The 18,458-nt window shown below is 46.0% G+C and overlaps 1 protein-coding gene across 1 annotated transcript in view; it reads right to left on the reverse strand.

The window, feature by feature from the left end:
• The window catches only part of CFAP263 (cilia and flagella associated protein 263), a 191,466-nt gene that overhangs the window by 12,554 nt on the left and 160,454 nt on the right, over positions 1 to 18,458 (reverse strand). The window contains exons 7-8 of the mRNA XM_069217411.1: positions 6,123 to 6,230; positions 3,511 to 3,666 (exon numbers count right to left, since the gene is read on the reverse strand). Of these exons, the coding sequence (XP_069073512.1) occupies positions 3,511 to 3,666; positions 6,123 to 6,230 (264 nt within the window). The remainder of the gene's footprint in view (positions 1 to 3,510; positions 3,667 to 6,122; positions 6,231 to 18,458) is intronic.

Below are 18,458 nucleotides of genomic sequence, written 5' to 3' on the forward strand. Positions count from 1 at the left end.
AAATGTAAAGGGTCTTCTTTCCCTGATTCACAGATTCCATGACACACTATAAATTGTTTTCAATCAAATTAGGTCATTTTGGAGCAAACACAACCACATATACACTCTAAATGATCTAAAACAAGGTTGTGTGCTGGTTTCTACATTACTCAATTCATATTTGGAGGATTTGCCTTCTCTCTTGAGAACCTGATGTCTTCGCATCCGCCACTTTAGGTGATTACCAGGTATTACTGGTAATGTATGCCCAAAGTTTAGCTTTAATTAATCAGACAGTCTTAGGGTTTCAGACATTCGCTGCTTAGTGACCTATAATACGACCAGTCATCTTATGTTTAAACTTTTAAAAACAAAAATTCAGAAACTTGGCAGGTAAAAGGGTTATATTTCCCCATCTAGAGGACCAAATTGTACAGCTGAAAACATACTTGTTTGTATGACCCTGACATTCTCACTATCTTGGAATAGTTAAAGCACACATTTTTCTCTTAAAATATGCCAGATAACTTCAGGGCTTCATTTACTACAGATATGTTTGGTGTAGTTCGTCAGCACCAGTTTTAGGGGCTTTTTAGTTTAAAATGAATTTAACTGTTTTGTACGATGCACCCATGTATTTGGGTTCTGTGGATGGGAAACTAAATTGCAATGAATTTAATGCTACGAGAGGAGAATTACATTTACGGAAAGGATTCTCAAGGATGTTGATGAGACTACAGCTTAGTAGCAGAACTACTTTTAATCGGATGGCTGCCAAATCTCCTGCACGTTACTGGGCAAGATTAGAATGTGCTTATCCTCAATCTATTCCAGGTTTGAGATTAAAAGACCAGTACATCTGTATGAAGGTAGTGCTTTAGCTAATGTGTAAGAACTACAAACTCTCCTGAAGATCGACTTTGTGACAGACGGATGGTCCAAGGATCAACTTTGCAAACATTTAAATGCCATGACAGCAAAACTAAGATTTGTAAATGGTATTCAGTCACTAACAAAACTGAAAATTACATCAGATTTGTATAGTTGTTACTCAGGTTTTAGTCCCCGAGAGATATATAAATGAGCGAGATATATAATTATGCAAAAAACATTTATGAAATTACATTTCCAACAAACCCAGATCATAACCTCATTACCAGGTCTATTTCGTGTATGTGTACTTAAATGTTGCACACTCTGTTAAATAGATACAAAGGGGGTCATTCTGACCCTGGCGGTAAAAACCGCCAGGGCCAACGACCGCGGGAGCACCGCCAACAGGCTGGCGGTGCTCCCATGGGCATTCTGACCGCGGCGGTACAGCCGCGGTCAGAAACGAAAAACCGGCGGTGCACCGCCGGTTTCCCGCTGCCCTGGGGAATCCTCCGCCATGGGGATTCCGAGCCCCATACCGCCATCCTGTTCCTGGCGGTTTTGGCCGCCAGGAAGAGAATGGCGGTATGGGGTGTCGTGGGGCCCCTGGGGGCCCCTGCAGTGCCCATGCCAATGGCATGGGCACTGCAGGGGCCCCTGTAACAGGGCCCCACCAAGATTTTCAGTGTCTGCCATGCAGACACTGAAAATCGCGACGGGTGCAACTGCACCCGTCGCACCCCTTCCACTCCGCCGGCTCCATTTGGAGCCGGCATCCTCATGGAAGGGTGTTTCCCGCTGGGCTGGCGGGCGGCCTTCTGGCGGTCGCCCGCCAGCCCAGCGGGAAACCAAGAATAACCGCGGCGGTCTTGTGACTGCGCAGCGGTATTCTGGCGGGCCCCGCCAGGCCAGCGGCTACCGCCGCCGGCCAGGGTCGGAATGAGGCCCAGTGCTATTTATGTATAATGCTAAAATGAGGTTTTACCTAAGAATAATTAAAAAAGCTTGAATTGATTCGAATATTTATTGTATGTGCAGGCAAAAAAACAGTATCAACGTGGGTATTCCTCTCTATGTGTATATAAACACATTCTGTGATAAACTACCTGTTAATACACTTTTCACATTAGCAATCTTATGATTTTGTTAAAATATCTCTTGCGTTCCTCCAAACAATTGGCATGTTGCCTTTTTCCCACTCATGTCTCAAGAGTCTTGCAGTAATGCCTTCCCAAACTAGTCATGCCTCCACATTCTTGACTTATGTTGCCAAGTTCTATTAGCCTCTCTTGTTCTTAAATCTGGAGTAATGTATTCCCCTTATTTGACCTTGACCCACAAACACGGCCATGCCTCCAGGTTGCCAGCCAGGTCTCAGCATCAGAAGTCTGCAGGCCCCTGCTTCCATCTCCCTATACTCCAACTTAGCCCACTTCCCAAAGTAGCCTTTACTGGCCTCTGCTGAGCAACCTCCGATTCCCGTTGAACCTCTAGTGAAACCATATCTCATCAGCAAGCCAGTAATTATTCCCACATCGATGTTTCTTAGTCACCAAGGTATATCTCACCCACTTTTACGTCATATTTGTTAAGCTCCAGCGGCTACCCATCCAGCAATTACTAATTCCTCAGTCACCACTCTCCTGCCTGGGACTTCCAAGTTCCAACATTTGCACTTGCAGCTCTCAAGTTTAGTACTCCTCACCCCCTTTGGTGTCATAGACTTCTGCTTTCAACTCTCCATTCCCACTATTTCAAGGTTTAATGCTTGTGTAAGGCAGGTTGGGTTAGGTGTAATCACGTTTCTTGAGTATGTAGGTACAAAATGGACAATATTAGTGAACTACAAAACAGTCTGAACAAAGCTCAGAGTTTGAACTTTTCAAATTAATGGAAATAATCTTTGAAGGAAATGGTGAAACAGCTTTAGCTAAGTGATGTTTTCTGATTTTTTTGTATTCATCTAACACATAATACCTTTGCACATATATTCTATGGTAGGTTTGGACAATGTATTGTTTATTATGGTTTTTATATTAGTTCAATCTATTAGTGTAGATTTTCTATACCTGTGCGTGTTCTAGGCCTATGTTCTAGTGTTATTTAGCAATGTTTAAATACAAATAGAAAACACCCATTGGGACAACTGCAGAAGCAATGAGGAGACACTTGCAGCAAGCACATCCTTGTAGAAGTAGAAACAAAACGTTTGTATGGAGGGAGGCGATGTTGCCCAACGGCCAGGGCTGACAACTATGGAACCCGGTTCAAGTCCCGGCCTCAGCCCATCCCTAAAAAAAATCTGTAATGTCACGTGGTTCTTATGTGAAGTGCTCTCTTGCCCTCGCACCATATTTATGCCATATAAAACTGCAAAAAAAAAAGTGCTCTTGCACCCTACACAATGGACAAAAGCAGAGTTTCACACAGCTAAATGCATCTTTTATATAAATTCGACTGATCACAGCTTCAATGAATGAAGACAACCACTATCATGTGGAACACAACAAAGCTGGTGTTTGACATTGGCAGTCACATGGCATTATATTTTGAGCATGCCTTTCAGTTGTTTACTCTACACATACTGTGTAGCTCTTTATAATCTGGTTTTGAAGTTGTTCGTAAGAAGAGGGGAGAAGGGGTGGAAATCAGCCTTACCTCCGCAATCTCCACTTTTCTCTCCCAAGCCTTGATGCTCTTCTCCAGGTCAGAGTTCTCCATTTTGTCCTGCACATAGTCGAACACAGGGGGCACCCGAAAATCTGACAGCTGACGGCACAACTTCTTGTTCTGGGCCTCTGCTTTGGCTCGCTCCTGAAGTAAGTAAATGGAGCAAGACAAGTTCTTTAGGGAGATGTCACGCAATCCTTCCACTCCTGTCTTGTGTATTTGTTTGCAAATATGGTTCAGAAGATAAAAGCACTCAAGAAAAGTGGAGAAACCGCCTCTACAAACCAGTCAAAAGTGGATAAAGACGTTGGAAGCAGCGCCTGGCTGCCTGCACTTTTGATAATATGATGATCACAGATCCAGTTGGACTGACCGGTGACTGCCTATCTCAGCTTTAAAGTCAGATATTTAATAGCACTGATGGCCCTCTGCAGGCGATGCATTAATCAACTCCAGCGACTGATTCAGAAATGGCTGCACAAATCCAGAGCCGGAAAACTAGACCAACAAGCACCACACACACAAACTACCCATCCTTGAGATGGGCGAATGCCTTTAACCGCACAGTTTCTGTTAAGGCCTCTCTGGAATTGCTGGTTTAACAATGAGACACAAAAGGTGACTTTAATAGACCTCATCAACACGACTTTCATTAAAACAGGGTGACAAATAAATATACTTATATAATTGACCACTTGGCTCCTTTGTTAGGTCACAGAAGATATTTACCAAGACTGAGAGTGTAAAAATCAAGTTCAAGAACTGCTAAAAAATAATTTAATACAACACATATTAAGCCATACAGAAAAGTGACAACGGTTCCTTATCTGGTACAGTGCAGCAACTACACTGTTGTTTCTAGAACTTTACTTTGCATTATACTCCATACTGTGTAGTACTTCCGTGTACACTACTGGGTACACGTACAACTGCAAGAATACTCAAGTATGGCCCAGGATCCAAAAGCATTCACATTTCTTATTGTTGTGCTCTTAAAAGACATTATTCCTCTACTGAAGTTTCACCTATTTTAAAACGCAGCGATAATTGATCGTTTCATCAATATCAAACAATTGTACGGATTGAATAGTGCTTTAAATGTTTATCCAATCTAACATCCGTGAAGTGTAAATCGCTCGAGAGATAAAGACTTCAGCCTCGATCTGTTCGCCTCTGAACAGTACAACAGACCATTACTTCAATTGCTGATAGCGACGCTTACTGCTAACAGAGGTAGGGCGCGGGTTTAGAGCTAGCATAGCATATCCCCGGTATTATTCGCAGTCAAGAACGCGAGATTTCGATCACTCTTGCGCAGAGTCCTATTAGCCAATCAAAAAGGTTTGCCAGAATCAGTGTGGAGTGCAGAAATTACAACGTAATACCAATAACAGTCAAAATGAAAATAACAATGAAAAACACACAGTACAAGCATATTTATGCAAAACGATTTGTCAAGAAGCTCCAAAATCTCAAGGTATATATGTTCAGTTTGATTATCCTGTTCTCTGGGCGTTAACTTATATATATTGCTTGCGCGGAAATAAAGGACCAGAACCCATGGTAGGGAAGCATAATGAAGGGAGGGCAATTGTCAAGTATCAATTGTGAGGAACATGTGGCTAATAACACATCCAGACCCGCCCTACACATGCAGACACCCAAGTCCTGTCCCATTTTCTTGTCGTCATTATCAGTACTCTGCACTTCCACGCATCTCAAGACCAGAAGCAACGCCCTTATTCTACACATTCTGATAAGTTAAACTAATCACAGTGTTCGTTTCACAGTGTCACAAATAGATCATATAAGAACTGCAAGGTTAGGGGTTCGACTGAAGGCGTGGGTCAGTCAGAAAGCTTATAATTGATGGGATGTGCTATTTACCCTCTTAGTTCAAAGTTTTCTTTTTGTCTGTAACATCTCCCCCACAGAAATGTCCTCTGGCATCAGAAATGTCTTTTAATAAGAAAACAGCCAATGGTCACATACAAAAAACTGAATGCATGCGGGGGCTACTACAAAACAGCTCCTTCTAGCAACTTCTCACCAGCTGTAAATGACATACAAAAGGTTATTTGCGAGTATCCTCCTAGATTTCATTTGTAGACATCAGTGCTTACTTTGTGCCAGTGGTTGCAGTTGATGGGCATCATATCTAATTTTTTGACACCCAGACCTGTCCTTCTGCTGATGTTAGATCTATTTTATTACACTAAAAAGAGTAGGGGTGAAGAGCCATGTATAATGGTACCCAGGTCAAGAGGTAGAACTCAATATATATAAACACTTTAAGAGCAACAAAGAGGACTGTGTTTAGGAGATGGACTCATCCTAACTTACTGAAGGACAGTAATGGGACAGTAGGGCACAGTTTACTCAATATAACTAGTAAGTAATCAACAGGTTACATCACTTGCTCCACCATTCTCCACAGTAACCAAACAGACTCTCCTATAAACAAGTGAACTCTTCAAAATCCTGCTTTGATGTGAAGGTATTAAACACTTTTGAGCACAATATTTGCTAGTATCTCTTACAATGCACAGTTTCTCATAATTTAGTGCACTACTTAGGTTGTTCTTAGTGCTTTCACTTACCTCTTCTACCTGTTGGGTCTCTACTTCAATTTTCTGTAGCATATCATATCTTAGAGCGATCTCTCTGTCCAACTGGTTAGATTCATCTGTTGCACACTGAAGTTTTTTCTGAAAGACAACATAATTTGAAGAGTCAAGAAGGAAGGTGACAAGATGAGTGATGTATATACAATGGAAACTACTTTAACAAACGTCCACTTTAAATCTGGTAGATAAGAAACAGTGTTAATGAATGGCTGCTGAAAGTCTAACAGGAGTTTCAGGCAGGGTTGGGCCTTGCCTCTTGCGTGGGACATCATTCCTACCTAATTTTCCAAGGAGTACCTGGTGTCAGAACCATTTCAGGGATCCGTGAACACACAGGGGCGATGAGGCCTCACTAGAGGTGACTGTTCACTACTGATGATCTGGGGTGTCCTGCTGGGGACACTGGTAACTTAGAACTAAGGACTCCCCGTCAGCATAGCAAGGGAAGCAGTCAAAGCCTTGCTCCAGAGGCAGAGTAGAGTTACAGCTCTGAACTCAACAAGTCATTCAATTTTCTTCACTTACAGATTATCCAGCCAGGTCGTTTACTTTAACAAGACAACATACTATTCTACCACTAGGCAATACTACGTAAATAAATCACACAGAATGCAAGAGTTCAACAGTTATTCTAATGACCACAGAAAATCTTAGGAATTAGTTTAGTGAGCACCTTCATTCTGAAATGTGACTTAGAGGTCATTCCCTGAAGGCTCCTGTGCTTGAAATAGTCCCTGAAATAGTCTAGTTTAATTTTGATGGCTCCCCTATCTGCTGCTTGGGCTTGGCTAGGGCAGTTTGACTTGGGTATGACGCAGAGTAGTTGGAGCCACGACTGTGGAGGGTAGTTGCCGGGTTTCATCTCCCTTCCATCATTGATTAATTTTTCAAACTCAACAAGACGTTTAGGTGAGATTGGAAGGTCTATGGTCAGGAATAAAAACATTAGTTTAGGTAAGGCTGACATTTCTACAGCAGCCACTCCTAGCCATGAGTACTGTCCTCTATTACAGTTCAGATGGTTAGTGCGCAGCTCTGCTGCAAAAGAAAAATAATTTAACACAATGTTCTGTGAGGTGGATGGTACTACTAAAATACCCTGGTAGATCGTAGCTTTAACTACCCATCTAAAGGGAAAGTCTTGTTGTAAAATTTCCATTTGTTCCTTAGCGGCCTGCAATGCCCTACCTCCCTAGTTCCAATGAGAGGGGTTAAAATGAGATGAGTGCAGCAGGTCAGTAATCAAAATCAGATCGTTATCTGCAAACACTGTCAGGTTAAACTCATCCTTCCCTGTTTTAATATTGATTATTTCTGAAAGGAAATTCTAATCGCAGATTCCTCACCTTGTAAATCTCCCCAGGCGTCAGACCCTATCTAGACATTTTTGTAGCAATTCCCTCTTGCATCGACAGGTGGTATCGTGCAGCTCTCTGTCAGATCCATATCGCACCAGATGTGACAGCAGGGCCACTATATATCTATATATCTATCTATATATCTCTATATCTCACTATATATATATATCTATATATATCTATACATATATCTATATATATATATATATATATATATATATATATATATATATATATATATATATATATATATATATATGGAAAATGTCACTTACCCAGTGTACATCTGTTCGTGGCATGTTCCGCTGCAGATTCACATGCTGTGCACTGTTCCTGCCATCTAGTGTTGGGCTCGGAGTGTTACAAGTTGTTTTTCTTCGAAGAAGTCTTTTTGAGTCACGGGACTGAGTGACTCCTCCCTTTCGGCTCCATTGCGCATGGGCATCGACTCCATCTTAGATTATTTTCCCGCATAGGGTGAGGTAGGAGTGGTAGAATGAGAATAGTAAAGCTGTCCATGCAATGGAATAGATATGTATGTACATAGTTTGCTCTAAAGGAATGTTTATTTACATATATACAATTTATAATTGCAACTTAAACGGCTACAGGCTCCCGGGGAGGTGGGAGGGCGCATGTGAATCTGCAGCGGAACATGCCACGAAGAGATGAACACTGGGTAAGTGACATTTTCCGTTCAATGGCATGTGTAGCTACAGATACACATGCTGTGCATAGATTACAAAGCAGTAATCCTCCCAAAAGCGGTGGTCAGCCTGTAGGAGTTGTAAGTTGTTTGAAATAATGTTCTTAGTACAGCTTGTCCTACTGTAGCTTGTTGCGTTTCTAACACATCTACACAGTAGTGTTTGGTAAACGTATGAGGTGTGGACCAAGTTGCTGCCTTACAAATATCTGTCATTGGTATGTTACCTAGAAAGGCCATTGTTGCCCCTTTCTTTCTAGTGGAGTGTGCCTTTGGTGTAATGAGTAGTTCTCTTTTAGCTTTTAGGTAACAAGTCTGTATACATTTAACTATCCATCTGGCTATACCTTGTTTGGATATAGGGTTACCAGCATGGGGTTTCTGGAATGCGACGAACAATTGTTTAGTTTTACGAAATGCTTTTGTTCTGTCTATTTAGTACATTAGAGCTCTTTTTATGTCTAATGTATGCAGTGCTCTTTCTGCAACAGAGTCTGGCTGTGGGAAGAAGACTGGAAGTTCCACTGTTTGGTTTAAATGAAACGGTGAAATGACCTTTGGTAGAAATTTTGGATTTGTGCGGAGAACCACTTTATGTTTGTGTACTTGTATAAAGGGTTCCTCAATAGTGAACGCCTGTATTTCGCTAACTCTTCGTAGTGAAGTGATAGCCACTAGAAATGCCACTTTCCAAGTTAAGAATTGGATTTGACAAGAATGCATGGGTTCAAAAGGTGGGCCCATGAGTCGTGTAAGTACAATGGTACGATTCCACGAGAGCACTTGTGGTGTTCTTGGCGGTATGATCCGCTTTAGTCCTTCCATGAAGGCATTAATGACTGGTATTCTAAATAGTGATTTTGTGTGTTTAATTTGCAAGTAAGCTTAAATTGCAGTGAGGTGTATTTTGATGGATGAAAAAGCAAGATTAGCTTTTTCTAAGTGTAGTAAATAGTCTACGATGTCCTGTATGGACGCGTCTAAAGGTGTGATGTGTTTTGCTTGGCAGTAGAAAACAAATCGTTTTCCATTTATTAGCATAGCAATGCCTGGTAGTAGGTTTTCTTGACTTCCATACACTCGTTTGGAAGATTTAGATAGCCAAACTCTAAGACTTCAGGAGCCAAATTGCTAGGTTGAGCGTCGCTGGATTGGGGTGCCTGATCTGTTGTTTGTGTTGTGTTAACAGATGTGGTCTATTTGGAAGTTTGATGTGAGGTACTACTGAGAGGTCCAACAGTGTGGTGTACCACGGTTGGCGTGCCCACGTTGGTGCTATGAGTATTAGTTTGAGTTTGTTTTGACTCAGTTTGTTGACCAGAAAAGGAATGAGTGGGAGAGGAGGAAAAGCGTAAGCAAATATCCCTGACCAATTGATCCATAGAGCATTGCCTTTGGACTGAGGGTGTGGGTACCTGGACGCGAAGTTTTGGCATTTTATGTTTTGTTTTGTGGCAAACAGATCTATGTCTGTTGTCCCCCACTGGCGAAAGTCATTTTGTAGTATCGGGGATATATTTCCCACTCGTGAGTTTGCTGATGATCGCGACTGAGATTGTCCGCTAATTGATTGTGAATGCCTGGAATATATTGCGCTATTAGGCGAATGTTGTTGTGAATTGCCCAATGCCAATTTTTTTGTGCTAGGAGGCATAGTTGTGATGAGTGTGTCCCCCCTTGTTTGTTTAGGTAGTACATTGTTGTCATATTGTCTGTTTTGACAAGAATGTGTATGTGAGCCAGAAGAGGTTGAAACGTTTTTAGTGCTAGGAAGACCTCCAGCAGCTCTAAGTGATTTATGTGTAGTTGATTCTGTTGACTGTCTGTAAGGAAATGCCTCCTTGGCATGGTTACCCCCTGACTTTTTGCCTTTGTTGATGCCAAGTTATGATTTGAAAGTGTGCTGAGGCCTGCTAACCAGGCCACAGCACCAGTGTTCTTTCCCTAAACTGTACCTTTGTCTCCACAATTGGCACAACTCTGGCACCCAGGTAAGTCCCTTGTAACTGGTACCCCTGGTACCAAGGGCCCTGATGCCAGGGAAGGTCTCTAAGGGCTGCAGCATGTCTTATACCTCCCTGGGGACCCCTCACTCAGCACAGACACACTGCTTGCTAGCTTGTGTGTGCTGGTGGGGAGAAAATGACTAAGTCGACATGGCACTCCCCTCAGAGTGCCATGCCAACCTCACACTGCCTATGGCATAGATAAGTCACTCCTCTAGCAGCCCTTACAGCCCTAAGGCAGAGTGCACTATACCACAGGTGAGGGCATAGGTGCATGAGCACTATACCCCTACAGTGTCTAAGCAAAACCTTAGACATTGTAAGTGCAGGGTAGCCATAAGAGTATATGGTGTGGGAGTCTGTCATACACCAACTCCACAGCACCATAATGGCTACACTGAAAACTGGGAAGTTTGGTATCAAACTTCTCAGCACAATAAATGCACACTGATGCCAGTGTACATTTTATTGTGAAATACACCCAGAGGGTATCTTAGAGGTGCCCCCTGAAAACATACCCGACTTCCAATGTGGGCTGACTAGTTTTACCAGCCTGCCACACAGCAGACATGTTGCTGGCCACATGGGGAGAGTGCCTTTGTCACTCTGTGGCCAGGAACAAAGCCTGTACTGGGTGGAGGTGCTTCTCACCTCCCCCTGCAGGAACTATAACACCTGGCGGTGAGCCTCAAAGGCTCACCCCCTTTGTTACAGCGCCACAGGGCATCCCAGCTAGTGGAGATGCCCGCCCCTCCGGCCACAGCCCCCACTTTTGGCGGCAAGGCCGGAGGACATAATGAGAAAAACAAGGAGGAGCCACTGGCCAGTCAGTAAGGTGTCCTGAGCTGAGGTGACTCTGACTTTTAGAAATCCTCCATCTTGCAGATGGAGGATTCCCCTAATAGGATTAGGGATGTGACCCCCTCCCCACCGGGAGGAGGCACAAAGAGGGTGTAGCCACCCTCAGGGCTAGTAGCCATTGGCTACTAACCTCCCAGACCTAAACACACCCCTAAATTGAGTATTTAGGGGCCCCCAGAACCTAGGAAGATAGATTCCTGCAACCTGAAGACAAAGAAGGACTGCTGACCTGAAGCCCTGCAGAGAAGACGGAGACACAGCAACTGCTTTGGCCCCAGCCCTACCGGCCTGTCTCCCCACTTCAAGAAAAACTGCAACAGCGACGCGTCCCCCAGGGTCCAGTGACCTCTGAAGCCTCAGAGGACTACCCTGCATCTAAAAGGACCAAGAAACTCCAGAGGACAGCGGCCCTGTTCCACAAAGACTGCAACTTTGCAACAAAGAAGCAACTTTTAAAGACCACATGTTTCCCGCCGGAAGCGTGAGACTTTCTACTCCGCTCCCACGCCCCCGGCTGGACCTGCGGAAAACTAACTCTACAGGGAGGACTCCCCGGCGACTGCGAGCCAGTGAGTAGCCGGAGATGACCCCCCTGAGCTCCCACAGCGACACCTGCAGAGGGAATCCAGAGGCTCCCCCTGACAGCGACTGCCTGCTTCAAAGAACCCGACTCCTGGGAAACCCACTGCACCCGCAGCCCCCAGGACCTGAAGGATCCGAACTCCAGTGCAGGAGCGACCCCCAGGCGGTCCTCTTCCTAGCCCAGGTGGTGGCTACCCCGAGGAGCCCACCCCCCTTTGCCTGCCTGCATCGCTGAAGAGACCCCCGGGTCTTCCATTGAACCCTATTGCAAACCCGACGCCTGCTTGCACTCTGCACCCGGCCGTCCCTGTGCCGCTGAGGATATACTTTCTGTGCCTGCTTGTGTCCCCCCGGTGCCCTACAAAACCCCCCTGGTCTGCCCTCCGAAGTCATGGGTACTTACCTGCTGGCAGACTGGAACCAGGGCACCCCTATTTCCATTGAAGCCTATGTGTTTTGGGCACCACTTTGACCTCTGCACCTGACTGGCCCTGATCTGCTGGTGTGGTAACTTTGGGGTTGCCTTGAACCCCCAACGGTGGGCTACCTTGGACCCAACTTTGAACCCTGTAAGTGTTTTACTTACCTGTGAAACTAACAAATACTTACCTCCACCAGGAACTGTTGCTTTATGCACTGTGTCCATTTTTAAAATAGCTTATTGCCATTTTTGCCAAAACTGTACATGCTATTGTGATGATTCAAAGTTCCTAAGGTACCTGAGTGAAATACCTGTCATTTAAAGTATTGTTTGTAAATCTTGAACCTGTGGTTCTTAAAATAAACTAAGAAAATATATTTTTCTATATAAAAACCTATTGGCCTGGAATTGTCTTTGAGTGTGTGTTCCTCATTTATTGCCTGTGTGTGTACAAAAAATGCTTAACACTACCCTCTGATAAGCCTACTGCTCTACCGCACTACCACAAAACAGAGCATTAGAATTATCTCTTTTTGCCACTATCTTACCACTAAGGGGAACCCTTGGACTCTGTGCATACTATTTCTTACTTTGAAATAGTACATTCAGAGCTAACTTCCTACATTGGTGGATCAGCAGTGGGGTACAAGACTTTGCATTTGCTGGACTACTCAGCCAATACCTGATCACACAACTAAATTCCAAAAATTGTCATTAGAAAATGATTTTTGAAATTTGAGCTATTTTTCTAAATTTTTAAAAGTCCTGCTAGGGCCTTGTGTTAGTCCCTGTTAGCATTTCTTTTAGAGTTTAAAAGTTTTGCAAAAGTTCGAATTAAGTTCTAGAGATAGTTTTAGATTCTTAAAAAGTATTCCAACTTTTAGAAACAAAATGTCTGCTGCAGAAGAGATGGTGGTGGAACTCAACCTCACCCCTTACCTGCATCTTAGGATATCAGAGTTAAGGTCTCTCTGCAAAATCAAAAAGATAAAAAATGGTTCAAACCCTACCAAAGTACAGCTCCAGGAGCTTTTGGCAGAGTTTGCTAAAAACAACCCCTCTGATGATGGCCTCGCAGAGGGGGATACTAGTGATGTGGAGGAATTCCCACCTCCAGTCCTAGTTAGGAAGCCCAGGGTTTCTCCAACCCTGACTCCAGAAGTGATAGTCAGAGATGTTGCTTCTCTCACAGGAGAGTCCAACAACTCTGGAAGCACTGAGGGCAGCCTCAATGTAGATGACCTCCTGTTAGCCAGGATGGCCAAAAGATTGGCTTTGGAGAGACAGCTCCTAGCCATAGGAAGGGAAAGACAAGAGATGGGCTTAGCTCCCATCAATGGTGGCAGCAACTTAAATAGGGTCAGAGATACTCCTGACATGCTAAAAATCCCCAAAGGGATTGTAACTAAATATGAAGATGGTGATGACATCACCAAATGGTTCACAGCTTTTGAGAGGGCTTGTGCAACCAGAAAAGTAAACAAATCTCACTGGGGTGCTCTCCTTTGGGAAATGTTCACTCCTACTTCCTCACGCTCCGCATGCTCCGAAAGATCTTCCGCTGGATCCCCGCTGACACCAGAAAAACTGTGACCCACGCCCTCGTCACAAGCCGCCTGGACTACGGAAACACCCTATACGCAGGAATCACCGCAAAACTTCAGAAACGTCTTCAGCGAATACAATACGCCTCTGCACGCCTCATCCTCGACGTACCCCGCCACAGCCACATCTCTGCCCACCTGAGACACCTACACTGGCTACCCGTCAACACAAGGATCACCTTCAGGCTCCTCACCCACGCACACAAAGCCCTCCACAACAAGGGCCCCGATTACCTCAACCGTCGCCTCACCTTCTACACGCCCACCCATCAACTTCGATCCACCAGCCTCGCTCTCGCCGCCGTCCCTCGCATCCGCCGAACCATTGCAGGTGGGAAATCCTTCTCCTACCTGGCAGCCAAGACGTGGAATTCCCTCCACGCCCACCTCAGGACCACCCAGGACCACCTTGCCTTCCGGAGGCAGCTCAAGACCTGGCTCATCGAGCAGCAGTGACCCCCCCCCCCAGCGCCTTGAGACCCTCACGGGTGAGTAGCGCGCTGTATAAATATGATTGATTGATTGATTGAAAGTGTAGGGATAGACTCCTCACACTCTCTGGAAAAGATGCAGAATCCTATGACCTCATGAAGGCTACCCTGAGGAGTACAGGATTAGGTTCAGGGGGGCTCAAAAATCCTCGAGCCAGACCTGGGTTGATTTTGTTGACTTCTCAGTCAAAACACTGGATGGTTGGATTAATGGCAGTGGTGTAAATGATTATGATGGGCTGTACAATCTGTTTATGAAAGAACACCTTTTAAGTAATTGTTTCAATGATAAACTGCATCAGCATCTGGTAGACCTAGGACCAATTTCTCCCCAAGAATTGGGAAAGAAGGCGGACCATTGGTTCAAGACTAGGGTGACCAAGACTTCCACAGGGGGTGACCAAAAGAAAGGGGTCACAAATACTCCCCAGGGGAAGAGTGTTGAGACATCCAAGGGTAAAAGTAAAGAGTCTTCTACAGGGCCCCAAAAACCTGCTCAGGAGGCAGGGTCCAAAGCCTCTTCACAATCCAATTTTGGGTACAAGGGTAAAAACTTTGATCCCAAAAAGGCCTGGTGTCGTACCTGAAATCAGCAGGGACACCAAACTGGAGACAAGGCCTGTCCAAAGAAAGGTTCCACTTCAAACTCTACTCCAGTTAGCACTGGAATAGCCAGTCTCCAGCTGGGATTAACAGTGTGCCCAGAGCAAATCAGGGTTCACACTGAAGCTACATTAGTTTCTGAGGGTGGGGTGGACTTAGCCACACTGGCTTCCTGGCCCCCTAATATGCAAAAATACAGGCAGCAACTCTTAATTATTGGGACTAGTGTAGAAGGCCTGAGGGATACAGGTGCCAGTGTCACAATGGTGACAGACAAACTGGTTTCCCCAGGACAATACCTGACTGGACAAACTTATCCAGTCACCAACGCTGACAATCAGATTAAAGTACATCCCACGGCTATGGTAACTTTATAATGGGGAGGGGTCACTGGCCTGAAACAGGTGATAGTCTCCTCAAATATCCCTGTAGACTGTTTGCTTGGAAATGACCTGAAGTCCTCAGCATGGGCTGAGGTAGAACTCAAAACCCATGCAGCCATGCTGGGTATCCCTGAACTGGTGTGTGTGAAGACAAGGGCACAGTGCAGAGCTCAGGGTGAAAAAGAGGTGTTGGGGCCTGGAATAATGGCCCAACCCTCCAAGAGAAAAGGAAAGACGACTGGGGAACCAGCTTCAACACAACAAAAGAAAAAGAACCTCTCTTCCCAGGAAGAAGTTCTGCCCTCTGAGGGAACTGAGCCCATGGAGTTGGAACCTTATCAGGTTGAACTCTCAGGCCCAGGGGACCCACAAGGGAACAGTTGTGTAAGGGGCAAGAAACCTGTCCCTCTCTTGAAGGCCTCTGGCAGCAAGCTGCTGAGGAAACAAAAGGCAAAATCGCTGGAACACATAGGGTCTACTTGGGACACCTTGTAGGTGGAGGCCAAGTTCAGCCACTTCAACCCAAGATCCAGACTATTCTGGACTGGGTAGCTCCAAAAACACGGACTCAAGTCAGGGCATTCCTTGGCTTGACTGGCTACTACAGGAGGTTTGTGAAGGGATATGGATCAATAGTGACACCCCTCACAGAACTTACCTTCAAGAAAATGGCTAAGAAGGTAAACTGGACTATAGAATGCCAACAGGCCTTTGACACCCTGAAACAAGCTATGTGCACAGCACCAGTTCTAAAAGCCCCAGATTACTCCAAGCAGTTCATTGTGCAGACTGATGCCTCTGAACATGGGATAGGGGCAGTTTTGTCCCAAACAAATGATGATGGCCTTGACCAGCCTGTTGCTTTCATTAGCAGGAGGTTACTCCCCAGGGAGCAGCGTTGGAGTGCCATTGAGAGGGAGGCCTTTGCTGTGGTTTGGTCCCTGAAGAAGCTCAGACCATACCTCTTTGGTACTCACTTTGTAGTTCAAACTGACCACAGACCTCTCAGATGGCTAATGCAAATGAAAGGTGAAAATCTAAAACTGTTGAGGTGGTCCATCTCCCTACAGGGAATGGACTTTATAGTGGAACACATACTTGGGACAGCCCATGCCAATGCAGATGGCCTTTCCAGGTTCTTCCACTTAGAAAATGAAGACTCTCTTGGGAAAGGTTAGTCTCATCCTCTTTCATTTGGGTGGGGGGGGGGGTTGTGTAAGGAAATGCCTCCTTGGCATGGTTACCCCCTGCCTTTTTGCCTTTGCTGATGCCACGTTATGATTTGAAAGTGTGCTGAGGCCTGCTAACCAGGCCCCAGCACCAGTGTTCTTTCCCTAAACTGTACCTTTGTCTCCACAATTGGCACAACCCTAGCACCCAGGTAAGTCCCTTGTAACTGGTACCCCTGGTACCAAGGGCTGTGATGCCAGGGAAGGTCTCTAAGGGCTGCAGCATGTCTTATGCCACCCTGGGGACCCCTCACTCAGCACAGACACGCTGCTTGCCAGCTTGTGTGTGCTGGTGGAGAGAAAATGACTAAGTCGACATGGCACTCCCCTCAGAGTGCCATGCCAACCTCACACTGCCTATGGCATAGATAAGTCACTCCTCTAGCAGCCCTTACAGCCCTAAGGCAGGGTGCACTATAGCACAGGTGAGGGCATAGGTGCATGAGCACTATGCCCCTACAGTGTATAAGCAAAACCTTAGACATTGTAAGTGCAGGGTAGCCATAAAAGTATATGGTCTGGGAGTCTGTCATACACAAACTCCACAGCACCATAATGGCTACACTGAAAACTGGGAAGTTTGGAATCAAACTTCTCAGCACAATAAATGCACACTGATGCCAGTGTACATTTTATTGTGAAATACACCCAGAGGGCATCTTAGAGATGCACCCCTGAAAACATACCTGACTTCCAGTGTGGGCTGACTAGTTTTACCAGCCTGCCACACACCAGACATGTTGCTGGCCACATGGGGAGAGTGCCTTTGTCACTCTGTGGCCAGGAACAAAGCCTGTACTGGGTGGAGGTGCTTCTCACCTCCCCCTGCAGGAACTGTAACACCTGGCTGTGATCCTCAAAGGCTCACCCCCTTTGTTACAGCGCCACAGGGCATCCCAGCTAGTGGAGATGCCTGCCCCTCCGGCCACAGCCCCCACTTTTGGCGGCAAGGCCGGAGGAGATAATGAAAAAAACAAGGAGGAGCCACTGGCCAGTCAGGACAACCCCTAAGGTGTCCTGAGCTAAGGTGACTCTAACTTTTAGAAATACTCCATCTTGCAGATGGAGGATTCCCCCAATAGGATTAGGGATGTGAACCCCTCCCCACCGGGAGGAGACACAAAGAGGGTGTAGCCACCCTCAGGACTAGTAGCCATTGGCTACTAACCTCCCAGACCTAAACACCCCCCTAAATTGAGTATTTAGGGGCCCCCAGAACCTAGGAAGATAGATTCCTGCAACCTGAAGACGAAGAAGGACTGCTGACCTGAAGCCCTGCAGAGAAGACGGAGACACCAACTGCTTTGGCCCCAGCCCTACCCGCCTGTCTCCCCACTTCAAGAAATACTGCAACAGCGATGCGTCCCCCAGGGTCCAGCGACCTCTGAAGCCTCAGAGGACTACTCTGCATCTAAAAGGACCAAGAAACTCCAGAGGACAGCGGCCCTGTTCCACAAAGACTGCAACTTTGCAACAAAGAAGCAACTTTTAAAGACCACACGTTTCCAGCCGGGACCGTGAGACTTTCCACTCTGCACCCGACGCCCCCGGCTCGACCTGCGGAAAACTAACTCTACAAGGAGGACTCCCCGGCGACTGCGAGCCCGTGAGTAGCCAGAGTTGACCCCCCTGAGCCCCCACAGCGACGCCTGCAGAGGGAATCCAGAGGCTCCCCCTGACCGCGACTGCCTGCTTCAAAGAAACCGACGCCTGGGAAACCCACTGCACCGCAGCCCCCAGGACCTGAAGGATCCGAACTCCAGTGCAGGAGCGACCCCCAGGTGGCCCTCTTCCTAGCCCAGGTAGTGGCTACCCCGAGGAGTCCCCCCCCCTTGCCTGCCTGCATTGCTGAAGAGACCCCTAGGTCTCCCATTGAATCCTATTGCAAACCCAACGCCTGTTTGCACTCTGCACCCGGCCGCCCCTGTGCTGCTGAGGGTGTACTTTCTGTGCCTGCTTGTGTCCCCCCCAGGGCCCTAAAAAAACCCCCTGGTCTGCCCTCTGAAGTCGCGGGTACTTACCTGCTGGCAGACTGGAACCGGGGCACCCCTATTTCCATTGAAGC

The sequence above is a fragment of the Pleurodeles waltl genome, chromosome 12 (assembly GCF_031143425.1).
Source record: "Pleurodeles waltl isolate 20211129_DDA chromosome 12, aPleWal1.hap1.20221129, whole genome shotgun sequence".
In the NCBI taxonomy this organism is placed as follows: Eukaryota; Metazoa; Chordata; class Amphibia; order Caudata; family Salamandridae; genus Pleurodeles; species Pleurodeles waltl.